The 19,600-nt window shown below is 36.4% G+C and overlaps 1 protein-coding gene across 3 annotated transcripts in view; it reads right to left on the bottom strand.

Moving 5' to 3' along the window:
- Positions 1–19,600, bottom strand: part of LOC108230132 (voltage-dependent calcium channel subunit alpha-2/delta-1) — a 62,495-nt gene that overhangs the window by 33,009 nt on the left and 9,886 nt on the right. For all 3 annotated transcript variants that reach the window (XM_017406078.3, XM_017406079.3, XM_017406080.3), the window contains exons 4-7: positions 7,698–7,757; positions 6,552–6,587; positions 5,538–5,667; positions 274–405 (exon numbers count right to left, since the gene is read on the bottom strand). In XM_017406078.3, coding sequence (XP_017261567.1) covers positions 274–405; positions 5,538–5,667; positions 6,552–6,587; positions 7,698–7,757 — 358 coding nt within the window. The remainder of the gene's footprint in view (positions 1–273; positions 406–5,537; positions 5,668–6,551; positions 6,588–7,697; positions 7,758–19,600) is intronic.

Raw genomic sequence — 19,600 nt, 5'->3', positions numbered from 1 at the left:
AAAGTAAGATTAATTGGATGATTCATGATAAGTGTGCCATCACATAAACAGCTACATGGCTGAAAGAATGGTTAAACTGATGTGTTATTAGGATCAAAAGTCACACACTGTATCTTCAAATAGCCACATAATGGGTTAATGAGTAATGATCAGGTAATGATTAGTAATTAAGTGATTTGATAGGAATGGCAGCACAAACAGTTTTAATAATATGTGCTTATTTTTTAACGCTACAGCAGCAGGTGGGGGGGGGTTGTTTTGCTTTTGGGTTACCTGGGTAATAGCGAGCCAGGCCTGTAGCACTGCCAAACACTTGCCAAAGAAGTGTGGGGTCATCTTCTCGATTCTTTTTGAAAACGTCCTCTATTGCCTCTGTCCAGTTGAGTTCATTCAGAATAATGGTAGCTGAAAATTAGAACAAAACACAAAAGTATGAAAGTATGTCAAAAAACAACATACTGAACAATAACAGTCAAGTTTGAGAAGCATAAGCTTTCATCACCTATGTCTAATATTAAAACTACTGCAAATTATAGACATCATGCTGTTGGTAGTATTTTTTTATATCAAACATGCAATATACTGTCTATTGAAAGAAAAATAAAACAACTCAACAGTGCTGCATAATCTCTGCTTTGTTCAGTAGATCTATACTGGATATATTAACAAAACACTTCTAAATTTAGCTAAATACATTTTTGCATTTATGCCACACTTATAAAGCTGCTTGAAATGCAGAGGTTTCTGTTCTTCTTTAAATGTAAAATAAAAAAATAAGAAAAATGTACATATAATTCTGTGAAATATGGACATCTCAAAACAATTAAATATATATATATATATATTATTATTTAAACAATTTCTGCAGTATATTGCACAGAAACATTTCACATTTTGTCATATTCAGTCTCTGCAGTTAAATTAGAGAGGATCAGAATCCCAGTGGAAAGAAGGCCAAGACATGTGGTCATCCCAGATTAACACATTCATTAGGATTCACACACAGACTCACTCAGCGTCAGCCCATTTGCCCAGCAGCACGTATAAGCAAATATTTGTCCAGCACACAAGCGAGTGCCTGCATTTAGTCATAAATAAAAGGAATGGTACTCAGGAACATATAATGACTGCACTCTGACCAAAATTAAACTGTATTTCATTTTATAGGTATTTAATATTTGAAACACTCAATTGCCCGTGTCTCTGTGTGTGTATTAGTGCATGTGTGTGATTGATAGTGTAAATTGTAAGAGGCAACAGGCATTATGGATGTAATGGCACAGCACCCAGACAGTTTAGAGCCACATAACTTTGACAATGATTGATGGAGGCACAACATGTGCTACCCCAACGCAATCTTTCCTTTGTGTTGTCAGTCTGCTTGTTTTCTGTTTTATAATCATCCATTCATTTATTTTTCTCTCATTATAACATTGTATATATGTAATGGTCTTTTTCTCTATATATACAGATTTGAGGTTGTGTGAAACGTTGTATCTCTGCAGAAATGATGCATGTCTATGAGACACATCCTGTATCCTGTATGTGGTGTGATGTTGCTCATTGATGTGCAAAGCAAACACTGTTCATCTGTGTGTCAGTCTCTTGAGGGTAGATTTAATGAAGGCTAGCCTGCCAGAAGTGCATGTGCATTTCTTTATGAAAAGACTGCAAAAAGGCATGCAGTATTTGGTTTGTGTGGTGCAATTAGCAATTTATTTCACTCATTAGTCATGGGATTTTAAAGGAAACAAGGAACGAATGAAACCACAGCCTCTCTTAGATGCCGAGAAAAAACAAAACTGTATGTACAATAATTCTTTCATGCTCCATTGGTGTTGAGTTAGTCATATTATTGAATAGGCTACTGCTTCTACATAGAGAAACACTGTATTCCAGTGGTCCATATTGCCCCTGACATTAATAAAATCCCTGGCTGCCTTTAGTGTGTCTGATGCCCCCCTGAATATACACTCGGCAATAACTTTAGCTAAGTCGGACATCACAGGTGCAGTGAAATTTAAAGAAAACAACAATGTGGATTCATAAAAAATGATCAAAGTTGGAAGAGACATTATTTTTTGAAAAATGTTTTGACCAAAAGACCATACACATATCCACTTGTTGTTTGTATGTTTCTTTGTTTTTGTTTTATTCTGTACTAACTTGAACCCTTTTCTCTTTTGTCAAAAATTGTGTCTTTCTCTCCCCCGTACAGATGTTGTCCCTCAATGGATAAAATGATTTAGCTTTTTTTTTTCTATATCTGAAGGTCTCCTGTTGATGCTGATTTCATAAACGTCTCATTCACTTTATCAAAAATATCCAATTTTCTCCACTTGAGCAAAGGCCATTTCTGGAACATTTATAGGGTGGAGATCAAATTGGAAAAGGTGAAACCTCTACAACATATGAATCTTCAGGGGGATTTTTCATACAAACTACACACTACTGCATGTGTGGCAGTGTCAAAGACACAGTTTTATTGTCATTCATGTTTTTACAATATTCATTCTTTAGTTCATTTTCATTAGCACTAAGTGAATATACTAAAAAAAACATTGTTTTTAGCTCTAGTGTACCTCGCATATCTCAATCCTAACACCTTGTCTAAAAACAAACTTGCAAGAACTGGCTCGTCGTCACTGGCATCGACGGAGACTGTTTCCCACACCTAGCTTTGGATACACACATGTGTGCACATGCACACACAAAGGACACACATAAAGTTACTTCATCTTGTTCAGATTAAAATTCAGTGCTGCATAGATCTCAAAATCTCAGAGTTTCTATGCATACTCATTACCAAGCACCAACAAACAGCCTTCATGAGAAAGAAAAGTGGGTGTGAAGAGTCATGGCAACCAGCCCAGACTTAAGTCACAAAGGTATCTAAGGCAAGAAAATGACAAAGTCACAGAAAGTGCAGCAGGATACTACAGCAAAAACGCAGTCTCACTGATAATATAACCTGACATCAATTCCTCATTTATTCCTGAGCATTTGGGGTCAGCAAAAAGGTTATACGAGTAACCTTGGAACCAGACGGTTCCACAGCAGGCTGAAATCCATGCTGAGAAAGTCACTCCATCCTGCTGCCACTCCAAGTCACTGCTGACGCAAATTCCACAGCACACAAATGACTTTCCTGATCTAAACACAAACAGACATGTCCAGTCTCACACGAAAACAGCAAAAGTACACAAGCACGAGTGAACGAGCAACACTGCAGCCTGGTGGTTAAACCACCCTGTAGTCAGGCTCATGTAACTGTAACTTCAGCATAACACTAAACCCTTCAAGTCAAAACAATAGAGCATCAACTTAGAACCTAAATTGTAAAAAGATTTGTAAAGAAAAAAACTATTGCTTGTACTGAGGCAACTATATTTAGCTGAGATATTCAACAGTCCATCTTTAAGTCACTGACATTCAGCTTGAACTCTGCTAATGTCAGAGAGGCTCGAGAGAATCCAATTATTCTGAACTACTAAAGGTAAATGTCAGCGCATGATGATGAAATGATCAGAAATCTGGTTTTATTACAAACAGGCAACAAACACTTTGTAGCCATAAACACTAAAGCAGCCTGTTTCTGGTTTGTAGTCTTTCTTTCCTGACCTACAGTTCTTATTTCTCAGTGGGGAAATAAGACATATTGGAGCACACTCCACACAAGTCAAGTCCCTGCATTTGAGTCAACTTTATCAATTCTGACAAAACAGTTTCTGTAAATAAATGAATAAATCTGGACCATTCCACGGTTAATTCCAGTTTGCAATGAATGTTATTCCGTCCATCAGTCCTCACACAGGACTGACAGTTTCAAGAGATAAGAAGGTGTCATTTAGCCTATGTGGATTAAAATAAAATAAAAGCTATGAAAACCATATACTACATATGGTCCATACACTACAATAAAAAAAAAAAATCAGTGTTAAATCTGTTTGGCCCAGCGACATCAGCTAAACAAATGTAACATTTCAAATTAGCGTGCTAACAAGACAGTATTTAGCCACAGGTTTTTGACAAAGAACAGAGTCTACCCTTTCAAATATCTTGTGTATTCAAACAGTGATGCTAACTCTTGCTCATGGACTGGAGCATGAGAAGAATCATACTATGCAGGGGAAAAAAAAAGAGTAAAAATTCACAGTTCAGTAAAATTATAATTTATTCACTTCATTACTGCTCGGAAGAATCTTGTCCCAGGGTTTCCTGAAGCAGCCACAGGCACAGGGGCTCCTATGTCACTAATATTATGCACATGCATGCAGAATACATGAGTGGAATATGATCCATGTGTCTGTTTAACTCTAAAACAATCTCAGAATTTTCACATTTTTATGAGTGGCCAATGCAAAAAATTCAAGGTCACAAACCTATGGGTTTAAATAATGAAATCTAATTGTACAAATGACTTTTTTTTTGTCTAGTTTGCCATTACGTTGTAGTCTTGCTCATACCAATGTCACCAAGTAAAAGGAATCCCATAATTCCTACAGAATGAAGAGGACTTGCAGTTGACTAGCATACTAACACATATTAATGTGGAAAGTATTACATTGAGGCACTGTAGGGGCTATATAATTAGTCATACTTTTATATTAGGAAGTAGAAAGAAAAGCCTGCCTCAAAAAAGCCTGCCTATTAAAGAGGCCTTGCAATTTTAGCAAGTAAAAGAAAAAAAAACTCCCAGCTGCAGTAAATATGACATGTTTGGTTTCTCTTGATGAAAGGACAATAATTGATCTTTTGCAGCTGATGTATTAATACCTGAACAAGAACAAATAACTTCCTCTGTTCAATAATAAAACTACCAAGATGAAAACATAGCAGCCATTATTATTGATTTTTTTTCTCTTTTCTTGTTTCATACAAAGTGGTTTTGCAGTGATAATTAGTCATTTAGTCAAGTTCTTTTAACAAAGGTACTACCAAAACTTAATGTTTGCTTTAGGTTTAAGATAACTAAAAACTTTACAAAAGATGATTAACAGTGTTTGTTTCAACTGCGTATGGTCATAACACCTAAACTATGTTGTCTTGTCCAGGTTTTATTAGCATCGTGTAGTATACAAACTCAAGTTTAGGTAAATTCAAACTAACAAACATGAAGCAGGCTCCTAAATTTTATTTTCTAGACTTGTTAACTGGTGACACACAAACAAAGATATTATGTGGGAAAAGTGTAGATTAGCTAATTAGATTTATAGTTTAGAGCTTATTTTTGACTATAGGTATTTGTAAAAATGTTTGGATTTTCATCGGAAAAAAGTCAAACATTCATATGTACAAAATATACAGACAGTGGCATAGGAGGTATCATGGATTCTATGTGAAAAAGATGCATCATAAACCAATTTCATTTCAGTGAGGTTATTTTCATGACTTGGCGAAGAACCCACAAAGTAGTAGCCTAGAGAACATCCTTAGTTTGCTCGAGGCACAATCTCTTACCAACATTTCATAATGGCTTGGTGTGTCAGCTGTTTCCATAGTTACCACTTGGGTTTTGTGTGTGTCTCTATACTCACAGCCATCATAGATGTCAGTGGGAATGTGGACAGCCGTGTGGTTGTGATCTGTCAGGCGTTTAAATGATGGGTCCTCTTTAAAGTCTGGCCAAATCCTGTATTTTCTTCCCTCTGTCTCATTCGCATCCAGCTGAGAAAAAGAAATCAAGATGCATCCAGTAGGTTGAACCACAGGTTTCAGATATTAAACCAAGCTTCTTGATTTTATTTGCTAAAGCATAGCCGATAATATATAGTGTGATGGTTACTCTAAAAACACAGGACCTATTGACAGTCTGACCTCTCATCCTCAACAAATCCTGTCAGACATAATTACATCATTACAGCAATTTTCACACCCACTTTAAAATTGAAGCATTATCAACTGTTTTCCGAGAGACGTCTTGCCTTTTATATCATCACCACTTGGAAGGAGGAGCAGCAGACATTGACACTTTTTATATGGAGATTTAAAACTCCTGCTGTGCCTCTGCCAATTTACATCAATGAGCACAGCAGAGATGGGGCAATATGAGGTGAAAAGCATGATGAGATATGAAAGAATTCGGGGTTTAGAGGTAGCGAGGTGTTCAGAGGGAGAGGGAGAGAGAAAGCAAATGGGGAGGGAGGGGTAGCGTGAAACACTTGCTTCCTAATAAAGCAACAGCGTAGCCAGCTCATACATCTCATCTGTCAATTAGAGGAGAAACATGGCAGGGACCTCTTCACCTGAGAGAGGGTGGGAGGAAAGATGACAGAGAAAAAAAGCTACATGGGAGGAAAAGCCCGAGGAAGAGGAATAGGAGGGGGGTGCTGCAGTAAAAAGCTGAGGCAATGATAGAATAAGAGGGTAAAAAAAATGTGTGAATGTGGCGAATAGTAGAAATAAGGGACAGGAAGGTAGATGATGCAGTGAAAAGGAATATAAGAAAGGGTGAAGGTCAATGCAAAAATTAATTAATTGATTATGTCTGACTAGCTGTTTAAACAGAAGGAGAGTAAATAGGCAAATGAAAATAGAAAAAAAAAACTTACATTATCCTTTGCATTGTAGTAGGCAATTTCATCATCCTGTAAAAACAAATATTACTAATTGATGTTGCATAAACACATGAAATTAATAAAAGGAAGAAAATGTTCTGTTTTTGATTAACTGTTTAATTTGATTATAACATTAGTTTGTGCTTCCAGTTAAAGAAATGCTGAATGTGTGAGTATTCTAATTTTGCTTCCACTGCAGTGTATTTCCCTGACAATAAAAGAACAGGTTTACTCATGACAGACAGACACATCTAAAATTAAAGACCTAGTGTTCACTGAAGGAATAATTATCAACTGCCACCTTTCATGCCAGACTTTTAAACTGAGATCACCCCACGTAAAGTGAGAAGGGGCAGAGTGATAATTGTTTTAGGCAAACTTTGTAATGACTTTATGCACAATCTCATATTGCAACATCTCAAGAGATGTCAGTGCTCAGATTACATGTTGGGAATGACTCTTACATACTACCATACCAAGTTTTAGCTCAATATCTGTAAAATTGACTAAGAATCAGTCATATTTGTATTGGCTTATGTCAAATGAAGTGGCAGCCATCTTGAATTGGAGTGACTCTAAAAGTGAATGGTTTAGAGACAGTGTTCAGCTACTACCACACCAAATCTGAACTCCGTATATGTCAAATTGGCTGACATAGAGCGATTTTTATGTTTTTCTAGGTTAATTTGCTCTGACAGCCAACTTAAATAGGGTTAAATCTAAAATTTAATCAGTTGTAGATGTGCATTCAATGATTATTTTGTGAGTTTTAATAAATACATCCTCAGATGCTACAGAAACAGGCAAAAACATTATTGCCTTTTTGCCCTTGGCACCAGGCCATGGCTGTGATAACTGCACAGCTTTTTTGACCACTATTTAGTTCTTAATAAAAGTTTTCACCATTGTAGCTTTTGAATTTGTAGATTTAATGAGTCATAACACAGCGCGCAATGGGCAATAAAGCATAATTAGGCAATAAAGATGTGATTACAGCTTCATTTAGCAATGGAGCTGTAAACCCTGTTTATGACAGGTATCAGCAAACTGATTACACCTATTCCAACAAAGGAGTAGAAGTAAATCCAGAGAAATTTGTGGTTTTGAGTGGCTCAATATTGTTTTGTTTTGTTTTTTTACCTCAAACTCGTCTTTCCATAGGTGTTCCATCTGGAATACTTCAGCAGCTGTGGCCAGTTTCTAGGGAGACAAGTATGACAAGGGTTTAGATTAGAAACTGCCTTGAGTATGTTTACTTCACTGCATCTGTCTCGTTTTAGAAAACCTGTGTTAAAGACAGCGAGTCAAAAAACACAAGAAACTCTCAGAAACAGAAAGATTATTATAATCTCAGTTGCACAATTCAAACCACAGGACTTTCACAGTCTCGCAGCATTTCCTGCCCACTAAAGGCCACAACACTGAGTATCTGAATGTCAGATTGAAAAGGTTGGAACATAGGAAAATGTGCATATGTGTGTGGGCGTGTGTTTGAAAGTGTGAACAGGACAGCGTGTGAAACAAAGAACAAAAAGAAGAAAAAAAGGGGCAGATCGCTGGATAAGGTCAACAGCAAATGAAGTGCCAGGTGATATGGCATCAATCAAATTAGAAGTTATTGAATAATGAGACATAAACGTGATGAATGTGAGCTTTGCTGCTGCACATCTCTTTATCATGCATACATGGTCAAACAAAAAAGCAAGGCTGTACTAAAATGACAGAAGTAAAGTACAAGCAGTGCAAAGAGTAAACTTACAGCAACCTAATGCATATTTATAATTGCTAAAATATTTTTTTAAGATTTTGAGCAGAGGAGTATACATTCATTGAGACATCAGACAGCTTGAAGCTTTGAATTAATTTATATTCCACTATTTATATATATTGTGATGTTTGTCCCCAAACTTGACAAAGCTTCGGCAGGCTTCCATAATGAGCTTTCAAAAAAAACTGTGTTTTAGAGGAGGGTGAAGCAAGGCAAAATTAAAAAAAATAAAATAAAATAAATAAAATCACAGCAAGTCACAGAAAAAGGACTTCTGCAATCTGCATCATAATATTTATATGTGAAGTCATTTCACAATAATTGCCTCCAATTATACAAGATTTTGCTTCAATAATAAAACCATGCACACTGAGATGAAAATTTAATATGAGACCAGTGGGCTCCCCAAGGCAGACAGCAGAGGAAGCAACAAACAGAAATGAGAACAGTGCTCATGTTCACCTAGGCAAATCTGCAGAAATAAAAGTTTAGCCTGGCCTTGGCCTGCAGTGTTTGGTAATAACAACAATGTGGAGGAAAGGAATGCCCTTGAATTAAACCGTTTATCTACAACACAGATATCAGTCATAACAGCGCACAGATAAACATTAAAATATTGTCAATAAATACAACAAATTTGAAATTGAAGATGCACAGTAATGTTACTCCTCTGCATATTTTGGCATGTGCAAATAAGTGTAACTGGCTTTAACTGATCTTGATTAGACGCGTGTAATATGTGTCACTCAGTGTTTTATTCTGAGTGTGGGTGTGTGAGTGTATCTGTGTGTCTATGGCCATGAGTCTGCTGTCGGCAATGGTTCCATTCTTGATCAACAGTGCCATCTCTTTGGCCTCTGGTTCTAGGCTCTGTTCCAGACCTGTCAGTGGCTAAATTTACAGCCCACTCCGGCCATAAACAAACACACACACTCCCTGGCCGACACCAAGTAGTGATGGTGGAATCATTGTGCCTGATGTAAACCATGCAAAAAAGCAGCTTGATTTTTGAATTAAGTTTCATATCATGTTTTGAAGCAATGACTCGTGTCTGTCAGATACTCAACATTATTACTTGATTGTTCATTTGTTAGAATTTAAAGTGATAATTTAGATCTTTTACAGTGGGGGTTTTGCAGAAAAGTTATGAATAATTAATAACTTAACGGTGGTAAAAACCTCCTTGAACTACCTCGGTCTGGAGAAGTAAAGTTTAAGCTGGATTGAGAAGCTAATGTATAGTCTGAATGTGACCAAGACCAAAGCAGAATTTTGCCATCTTGAAACAACTCCTGTCTTCTAAATTTTAAAGCAGTTTGTTTGAATGATGTTTTACGAATCGTTAAATTTAAGTGAATTTCACATTACACAGTTATTTTCATAGAATTTTGCTAGTGCTACAGCAGCATGCTTTAGCACGTTTGGTGCTTCCTGGAAGTATTTCTGACAGGAATAAATTGTTACTATTTCAGATTATTTTAGACACTAACTGTGTAATCCAAAATTGATGACAAGAAAAATGTTTTAAATTAGCAGTTCACATGAACTACTATGACATTTTGAAGCTTAAAGTTGTTTTAAGACAGCAGAAATTTGCATTGGAAGTGCTCTCACTTGGACCAAACTGATGAGATAATAACGTCTAGTCCAAGCATGGTCACTTTCAAATTAGATTTCTGACATTTTAATACAACTCTAATCTCCAAATCTTAACAATTTTTTGTGCAAATGCTATAATATAAATATCTGCACCACTGCCAATAAGGTTTTACATGGGTATTTTGACAGAAACACGATACGCCTGCAGAGGTGCCACAGCTGCTACTTGACCCCTCTCAGTCTAGTTGTCAACTTGTCAAACCAGCCAGACCTAACTCAATTTCTCCAAAGTGAGATTATTCAAAAAGCTATCTAAAACAGGCAGGATATTAATTGTTCATATTTATTCCAGAAAACTCCACATAAAAAAATCTGAGCTACTGATTTATAGGAAGAAAAAAAGTTTAACAACGCATTGCAGAAGTGATAGCATTTTATGAACATGCTGAAAAAGTTATGTAGATCTCATTAACTGAGGTACATAAAAAGAAGCCATGTAGTGTCATATACAATATTGCAACTCTACAGGGACATGTGAGCTTTTCCACTTGATCCTATATCCAATCTAGTTCTTAAAAATTTGTTTTTACCAGTATCAGTGCATTCAGAAACAGCTCTCTCTCCTGGCTCATTACTGACATCAGTGATGTGAAAGATGGAAAGATGAGTATAAGCAACATCTGTTTAGTGTCTGACACATCATTTTTTCGCACAACTTGTGAAAGTAATGGATAGTATAGAAAGATAATGTTGATGTAAAAATAACCTAATTCCTTACACTCACAGTATATGAACATGCACATGCAAATCTGTACACACACGCTTCTCAAGAGAGTAGACCAACAGGCTTGTTAAAAATTCATGACAGAGCTTTGACGAGGCTCCTCTCCCCTCTGGGAAATGTGGGGGAGGGGGAGAATGAGAGTGAGGAAAGATACCTAACTACCCTCCCATTTTCCTCTACATCTGAGCATCTGCAAACACATACACATTTTCAGGCTACCTAAAGGAAGCAACTCCATAAGCAGACATGCTCTAAACTACAGAGTCCGAAACACTACAAGAGTGACAGGCAGTTTTCCTGAACTAGAATACTAGTTCATTAAAGGGCTACTGTTTCTGCCAATTGATTAGAAGTCAGTTGAAACAAAGTTGGAGCTCCAGCGTAACAGTCTCTGTTGCATGTTACAGCTCATTAGTCTCTCTTTTTTCAAACTTCTTGTGAAGGAAGTTCTATGCAATAATGAGTCCACTTTCAGTTTATGACCCTGGAGATCTGAGAAGACCCATCACTCCTCTTCATTGTAAAACTGCATGTATACAGGGACAGTGGGCACCGGGTTAATGGCAGTAATGCCCACAGGAGGGTGAAGAGGTTGAGTAGAACAAGGAATTAGGTGGTTATGTGAAAACTGGTAGCAAATACATGAAAGGATTTTTAAATAATAATGAGATCTAAAGCAAAAATGTCCAACATTATCTACAAGGCACCATTAAAACTTCCTACTTTGAGCTAAACATAAAAAGGAGGTAAGGAAGACTAAAATAGTATACAGACTTTGAAGGATTCACTGTGTACAATGAGATGATGACACTGGTCTGACTGTTAAACCTGTAGTTGGCCTGTATTAGAGACCTGAATCCCCCCACCCTTCCAACCCCCACCCCCACACACAGGGATATTTCTGCCTGACTCTCACCAGTCTTATTGTCATGCTGCCAGGGCAGCCCAGCAGCCCACCATGCATTTAGTGAGAAAGAGGAGCACAGCTTAAAGGATAGACAGGGAAGATGAGACAAGCTCTGCTAAAGCTCACAGAGTGTCTCAGACTCCCAAAGTGTGTGTGTGTGTGTGTGTGTGTGAAGGCTCCACACGCCTAAAATCAATGGCCAATTTGGAGCACACATCCTCACTCCCACAGACAACAAAGCAATACTCAGGAAGGTCTAAAGATCATTAACACCCACATTCAGTGGTATCCTTCTCTTCCTTGTTTCTGTATAGCATGTCCATGTTCCAGCATACTGGTTTTCTATTTGCCACGAGTTCTGTTTCAACTGGATGACAAGAAAGTATAAATGGGGGAGGAATTGTGAGGAGAATTAGAGAAGGGATGTGTCAGTGAGAAAAAGAGAAAACAGCACTGACTAAGTCTGATCAGAGTATTAGGAGTAAGCTCATTAAACCCCAGCTTATGAAAACAAATATTGGAATGATGAAAAGAGGTATGACGGGGTAGAGTGTGTAAGCTTTTTCAGTCTTTGAGTTTGTGCCAAGGAAAAAGGATAAAGGAAATTTTGTTCTTTTATATCTAATAAATACATGCCCTATCCACAAGAAGAAAAACCTAGGAAAAGGAAAATTAAGAGACAGTAGGAAAAAATGGATAACAAAAAAAGGGAGGCCAAAAATTAATAGCAGTGGAAATTGGTTATTTGGATTACAAGAACAGGAAGTGTAAGATCAGAAAACAAAAGATAAGAAAAATATGAGGGTATTGTTGCATGGAAAGAAAAGACAGGATGCAGTTGGGAAAAGGAGAGCACACTAAGACAAGAAAGGAGGGGGTGCCAGATGAGTTGATTTTCAAAATCCTGTTTGACAGAGATATAACACAAGGCCAAGAACAGGTTTATTAGCCTTGAGAATCAGAGCAATACAAAATATGGAGTAGGTGCAATGATCCACAGAGGTAGGTCCAATGAATAAAGGGAGAGAGAGAATAATATACAGACCAAAGGTTGATGTAACTGATGTTGTGAGAACCCATGGGAGAACCTTGCTGCTCCACATGGCTTCCCTCTGAGGCCAGAAAATTCCCTGTTGGAAACAGTAAATCTACAGCTGCTCCACGTCTCATTCACTTTGGCTTTTTTACCGTGTATGTATGTCTGAGATGTGCATCTGGTGCTCTCATTTCCACACAGTTTTCTGAAGTACATCACCTGATCACATTCCAAAGGAAACCTTTGTTTAAAACACAAAAACAGTGAGAGAAATATGATCAAGGAAAGATGGCCTTTAAAAATGATTAAGACTAATGAATTTATTTCTAAATAATTGACCTTTTTATAAGTTTGAAAAAAGAACATATCCATACAAGTTGATGGATGAAAAATAAATTATATTGTCTGTGTTTTTTATTCTATAAATTGGTTTGTTGTGTTTGTACATGGTAACAACTGAGCTACAGCCATTTCATACACAGGTTAGCTTTTTTTTATCAAAAAACTGACAGCTAAATTTTCAATATCCAGAGATAATTCCTTTACAGTAAAGGCAAAAACATCTTATCTTTTGTTTTATAACAAGAAATGCAATCCCTCCTTCTTTACTCTTACAACTCTATCTACAGTCTCTTGTCTGCCCATACAGTGTGAAAGCTCGTGAGACACTTGAGTCTAAAAAATGTTCTGGCAGAAATGGCTTGATGAAATGCATGATATTCCTGCTTTGTCCCTGCAGAACTGTAAAATATTCCCTTTGAATTTGCCAGGGATCTCATTTTCATGAAAGTTAAGAGAAACATCCTTGTTCTTGTTTTCAACTTTGTTGCTGCCCAACACTGAAAATAACTTACTTTTTGAGTTATCTTAGATTCAGGCTCTCATTTGATTATCCTAGTCATTAATTTGACCTAAGCTTCTGCATGTGAACAGCTCACCTTATGGCACTGTTACTCATTATAACAGATGTTAAAAAGTCTCTAAGAAAATCATTTTATCAGCACAAAGTAAAAGATCGAGGATCAGTCCCCTGCCCTGCTTCATGCCTAAGTGTCTTTGGGTAAGACACGGTTTCCCTCACCGTCCCTGAAATGCTTATTAGTGTATGAGTAAGATTAAAAAAAGTGGTTTCAATATAGTGTAAATATATAATTTAAAAAGCACAGTATTAGTGTGTGTGAATAAAAACACATAGTAAAGTGCTTTGCAAAACATAAATGCAGATAAAAAGGTGTTAAGTGTGGATCATTAAAACAGGCCGACACTAGTTTAACACTCTTCTATAAACTTTCTCAGCTTTTTATCCAGTTATATATACACAAGTGATAGTGTAATATATATTGCCGGTTTGGTGGGACATATAGTAAATTATCTTAGTAAATAACAAAAAGAAGAAATATCTTGATAGACAAACTTAGCAAATTTTACATTTAAGCTACTTCATCTCACTTCGAATTTTAGTTACTGCAGTGCAGACGCTTGTCCCTGGCCTACCATAAGTCTAGTTAGAATTCCCCATCTGCTTTACTCGCTGCCTCTCCCTTCGTCGTTCTGTCATCACTCATAAACATTCATGTGAGCACGAAGACAGAGACACATGCCGACACCTCTTGTCTGCCTAATTTGATCAACGCAGAGCGGAGATGGGAGGTTGGGCAACATCTGCTCTGGAGACTGGCATATCTCTGATCATATCATTGCCTCAGCTCATTACTGTGTCTGTTTGCAGGCACACACACACGCACGGATAGACCGACACACGCACACACATGGAAACATCACAGTGTCACATCTTCTGCTCAACACTATAACACTGTGACAACAGGCAAGACATTAATAAAATATGGTCAAACACCTGAGGCTCAAATACGCTATTAAACATATGCAGAGATAACACACGGAGCACTTAGAACACACCTTCAGATGAATGGAAGTGAATAACTGAACCACTTAACTTGACTTTAGGGTTTTTGACTTTAATAGTCATAAGTACTAGAAGATGCATTTGCTATTGTTACTACAGTTTGAAATGTTCCTTATTGACTGGATGTATGAATGCCAAAGAAAATAAACAGTGTGATAAGAGTTGGCAAGTGAAATGTGTCAGACAATATTCAGAGCACATAAAAAAGATTTTCCAATTAAGGACATGACCCTGTCCAGTAAACCAGCTCGTGTTAAAGATCTAAAATACAAAAATTTAAACCTTTTTATTTATTTATTGAATTACTTCAACAAATCTTTAAATCCTATTTTAAAAATATTGACTTTCATACCACCATTTGCAACCTGTCACCATTTGTCTCATATTTCCTTCACATAAGTTTAGAAGTTTGAGATTAGGAAGGCACAGGAGTGCTTGTGCAGGAGACTCTGCACAGTTCTGGTTTTCCTCCAGTGAATAACACAACTCCTTTGGTTAAAAGAAAACTCTAAAATCAGTATTTATGATACAATTTAGTGACCTTGAATTACCCTGATATAGTTAAGAGATCTAAGTTAGACTCTGCTTTAGGTTCTGCCTCATTTTGTTCTTTGGATTCTGCTCCTTTTGTATGACAGCCTGTGCTTTTTGGAGGTTATGTACTACACCTTTAAAAAATGCATCACTTTTATAAAGGCAGAGAACAGATTATAATGTATTGTTCACCGTTTCCGCACACTGCAGGCAACTTGATTTTGATGAAGGCACATTAGAGGATAGCCATTACTACAAATCATATACCACAAAAAAAGGCACACACTAATATTTTTGTTGTACCGCATTTAGCTTACAGAAGGCCTTTGTCATGTCATCGATTTAGTAATTGTATGCATTGTGAAAACATCTGACTCCAAACACATCAAAGATATACTGCTTTGTTGATGAGAGTCTTCTTCTGCACATCCCGAAAGATTTTTTGTAGCATTAAGGTCTAGACTTAGCAGTGCCCAATCAGTGAAAATGAAAATGATGTCTCATGTTCCCCTGAACCAATCTTTTACTGTTTATCCCAATGAAACTTGACATTAACATCGTACAGTATACCTCTGATATGAGGGAATTTTAAATCTGTTGATGGAAAAACCTGGTTATTCAGTGTGCAGTAGAGTAAATTTTTTTTTTTTTTTTTTTTTGGGGGGGGGGAAATAGAATTTTACTGAACTTAAATTCACCCAGAAGGACAAACTGTAGATCACAACTCTATCCCTCTGACTTTTAGGATAGGCACTAAGTTCTGCACATATTTGATTGTGCTGAGAATCTTGTTTGATAGCAATTAAATCCAAACGTTATCATATTAACAATTATTATAAAAACAAATTTAGAGGTAACGCCAGTGTGACTTAACCAGTTATACCTTTTACTTGAAGTGGAAAATTAAATCTCTTACTGTACTTAAACAGTTATCTTTTCAGGAATCATGGAGTCTGATAATGTCCAAAGTTAATGAACCTAAAATAAACCTAAACTAAATTGTACCTTACAATTAGGAAACAACATCTTTTTCCGAAAAATCAATGAGAAATTGAAATTTCTAGCAATTAGGAAACTACATTAAAAATACAAAAGATTTTTTTTATATATTTTATAAAAAAGAAGAGGTAAACCCCCAAGCATGTTCCTGTAGCTATGACACAATTCACTGAATCCCATCAAGCACAGTGTACATTTCACATTTATTAGAAAAAAATCAAAACTATGTTTTGGAAAATCCAACTGTGAAAAAGAAAGATAAACACTTTTGAAAAGCCACTCCCTAAACCAAAAGCATCCAGACACACATACACCAGTTCAGATGCAAACTTCTGTCTTCCTTATAGAAAAATAGGCCACCTGAGTCCTGTAGAGTTTTACTGGTGCCGGTGGAAGTATCCTTCTAAGTAATGCTGCACACTGGCTCATTAGTCACTGGATAGAGTCCTTCACCACAGGAGATGAAATGAATTGAAGAGATACACACATACACTGCACACCTGCACACACAAACACACACCTTGAAAACTGTTCAAGCAGCAAAAACTGCAGAAGAAATAAGACTATCTGGAATCAGATAATACCATTTCTATCATCAGAGATGTGTCAGGTGTTTAGATGAACATCCAACACATTTTGAACCTTTTCATAACTACAGAACATTGATCAAATCTTCATTGTGATCAATCACACAAGATGATGATCTATCCTGGGTCTGCTACGATAATTACACAATGCCCAGTCAGATGTTCAATAAAAATGTGCTGTTGGTACCCTGAGGAGAAAAAAAACATGATGGGTACAGCTGGCAAAGTGAGGCCTCATGTGGTACTCATCCACCCATTTATTAAGACTAATGCTCCTTATGTGACCACTTTTTTAAACATTACTGAACCAAACAAGGTGTGTGACTGTGAAGGAAGAGGGGTATTACTAATTGGTATTTGTAATATATTGAATGTGGTTTTGAATTTGGATTTATGATTAGAGCTTGTTGTTTTTTTGTTGCACAGTAGTATTTGGCTATACATATTCATCTGTGTAGGGAAACCTGATAGCAAGAAAAAAATGTTCAACATTTCTGGAAATCAAAAATATGTATATTCTCTTTGTTCTGCAGACACACAGTTTGCACAGTGTCTACTTATCGGGCTTATGCTCTTATTTTCTTTGTTAACTTGGAGACACATGCTAGAACAACTTTGAGGTTTACGCCTTAGCTTGATCAATCATCAATTGGGGCAATGGTAAGATTTAAAATTGAGCTGTAAATGTACTTTATTTACTTGCATCTTCAGCTTCACACTGTTTTAGGAAGAATAAACATTTATTTTTCTGCATGTGTGTACATGTAAAGAAGTAATCTTTTTAATTTAGGGAACAAAAAACTTCTCAAAGACGATGGCTGTAGGGATAAACAAATCTTTAATCAAATGTTTGTAGGGTTCTGTATCACACTTCCATTAAATAACTTTAATATCATTGTGATAAAAAATAATATCCAAGTTGGAAGATGAGACTGCTCAGAAAGACATCATTTCCAACGTATTAGTGTTTCCCAGACAAAAAGCTCTAGCCACAATCTGTAATGATTACAAGTAAAATGCAGGTAATAATTATTTTTTGGCTCAATAGAAACACACACTATCTGTGCATGTTGCAGCCAGTTTAAATGTGTATGTGAAAGTGTATTGCCGCAATTGTAATACTTTTTGATATGGCATAATTTCTCAATATTGGGCAGCCAAGTACTCATTAATAATGCATGTCACGTTCTGCCACACACTTACTTATGGAAGTGTGAGATGACACATGTAGCTAAACACCTATTGTCGAATTTTTAGCTCATTAAATTATGGATTGCAGAAGGTCATCCATTGTCAACATTTGAAAATCAGAAAAAGAAACAAAGTAGACAGGAGAGAATGAGGAAACGAAGGGTGAGAGTTTGAAAACAATTGACAACCGAGAGGAAATGGCTTGAGTGCCTTAGGCTACATCCAATTATATTGACATCGCGAGTCCTCCCAGACCTCATTTCAAAGGCATTGAACACTAAAGGAAGTCCCAGCTATAATGAACATTCTCTTCTTGTATCGTGGAGATCAACTTTACAGTTAAAAAACCAGTATAAAGATTGCTGACTAAAAATGGTCTTGGAACACAACTTAGATCTACAGAGACAATTTACTTTAATATTCTTATTGGAGCTTGCTGTTGTTTATCATCTCTGGGCGGCCTGCCAGTCTTAGAAAGACAGCAGCCAAACAAAAAAACCTATGACAATATTAGCTTAAAGAGTTTTTTTTTTCTTCTTCCTTTTGCTGTGCTCATTGTATTCTGTCCAACAATCTTACTTGTATTTGTCTCTATGTCTATCACTCTATATATCCGTCATTCCCTGATCATCTGCCCTTCTTGCCTAACTTTTGTTGGACCATTTATCTCCCCATCCAAACAGGACAGAGAATCCAATATCAGTGTGCCTTTAGGTTACTTGTAGGAGAAGATGAAGAAGAGAGGCTGTAAACAGAGAGATGTGATCAATGTCTATGGGTTAGACAACAACAGACAAGCTGATGCCGCAACAATCAGCTCCCCTTTTAAACCCTTTACATCTAATAAAAAACACCAATGCTGTCTATGACTATCATCCTTTTCTATTATTTAAATGATGTGCTAGAGTCAGTTTCCATTCTGCTGCTTACTTGTGTTACTAGTACTTGGAAAAATGATAAAAATACCAGAGCTTTTACTTAATATACACAAGGGAGAGTCCTGGCAGGAGATGTGTTTATGACATTCATAAATACTCCTGTTCCATTACTAATAAGACAATAATAGTGATGCCTTATAAAGGCAAAGTCTGGAGCACTGTGAACTTCTTGGAAGTGTATGAAAATATTGCAAAGTCCTAATTGAGATGTGCATCACTGACCTACTTCTGAGAAAAAGAAGAATAAAAAGCTCCCCAGCGGTGATGGCTTTCATGATATCATTCCCTACAGAAGAAACATTCGTATTAAGAAGAAAAATCTTTGTCCCTCGTTTGTGCTTTCTCTTTTTAGCTTTTTAAACATATTTATTACTACTTATTTTTCACTCATTTATAATTTTACCAAGTTGTGGTTAGTAAAATGTCAACAACAAATATTATTGGATATACAAACAATATAAAGTGCACAAAAGTAAGGATGTTTCTTAAATGCAACAAGAGCATACATTTGTTGTTTCAACTGAGTAGATATTTAACAGACAGGCCTTCTGTGTGACTGACCAAATCTACTGGTTATAAAAAATATAAACAAACCTTGATATAGGCAACACATTTAAAAATAGTAGGGACAAATTATACAGGTGCTGGTCATAAAATTAGAATATCATGAAAAAGTAGATTGATTTCAGTAATTCCATTTAAAAAGTGAAACTTGTATATTATATTCATACATTACATACAAACTCATATATTTCAAATGTTTATTTCATTTAATT

Source organism: Kryptolebias marmoratus, linkage group LG11, assembly GCF_001649575.2.
Source record: "Kryptolebias marmoratus isolate JLee-2015 linkage group LG11, ASM164957v2, whole genome shotgun sequence".
NCBI classification, from domain to species: Eukaryota; Metazoa; Chordata; class Actinopteri; order Cyprinodontiformes; family Rivulidae; genus Kryptolebias; species Kryptolebias marmoratus.
This window is presented reverse-complemented; position numbering and strand designations above follow the sequence as displayed.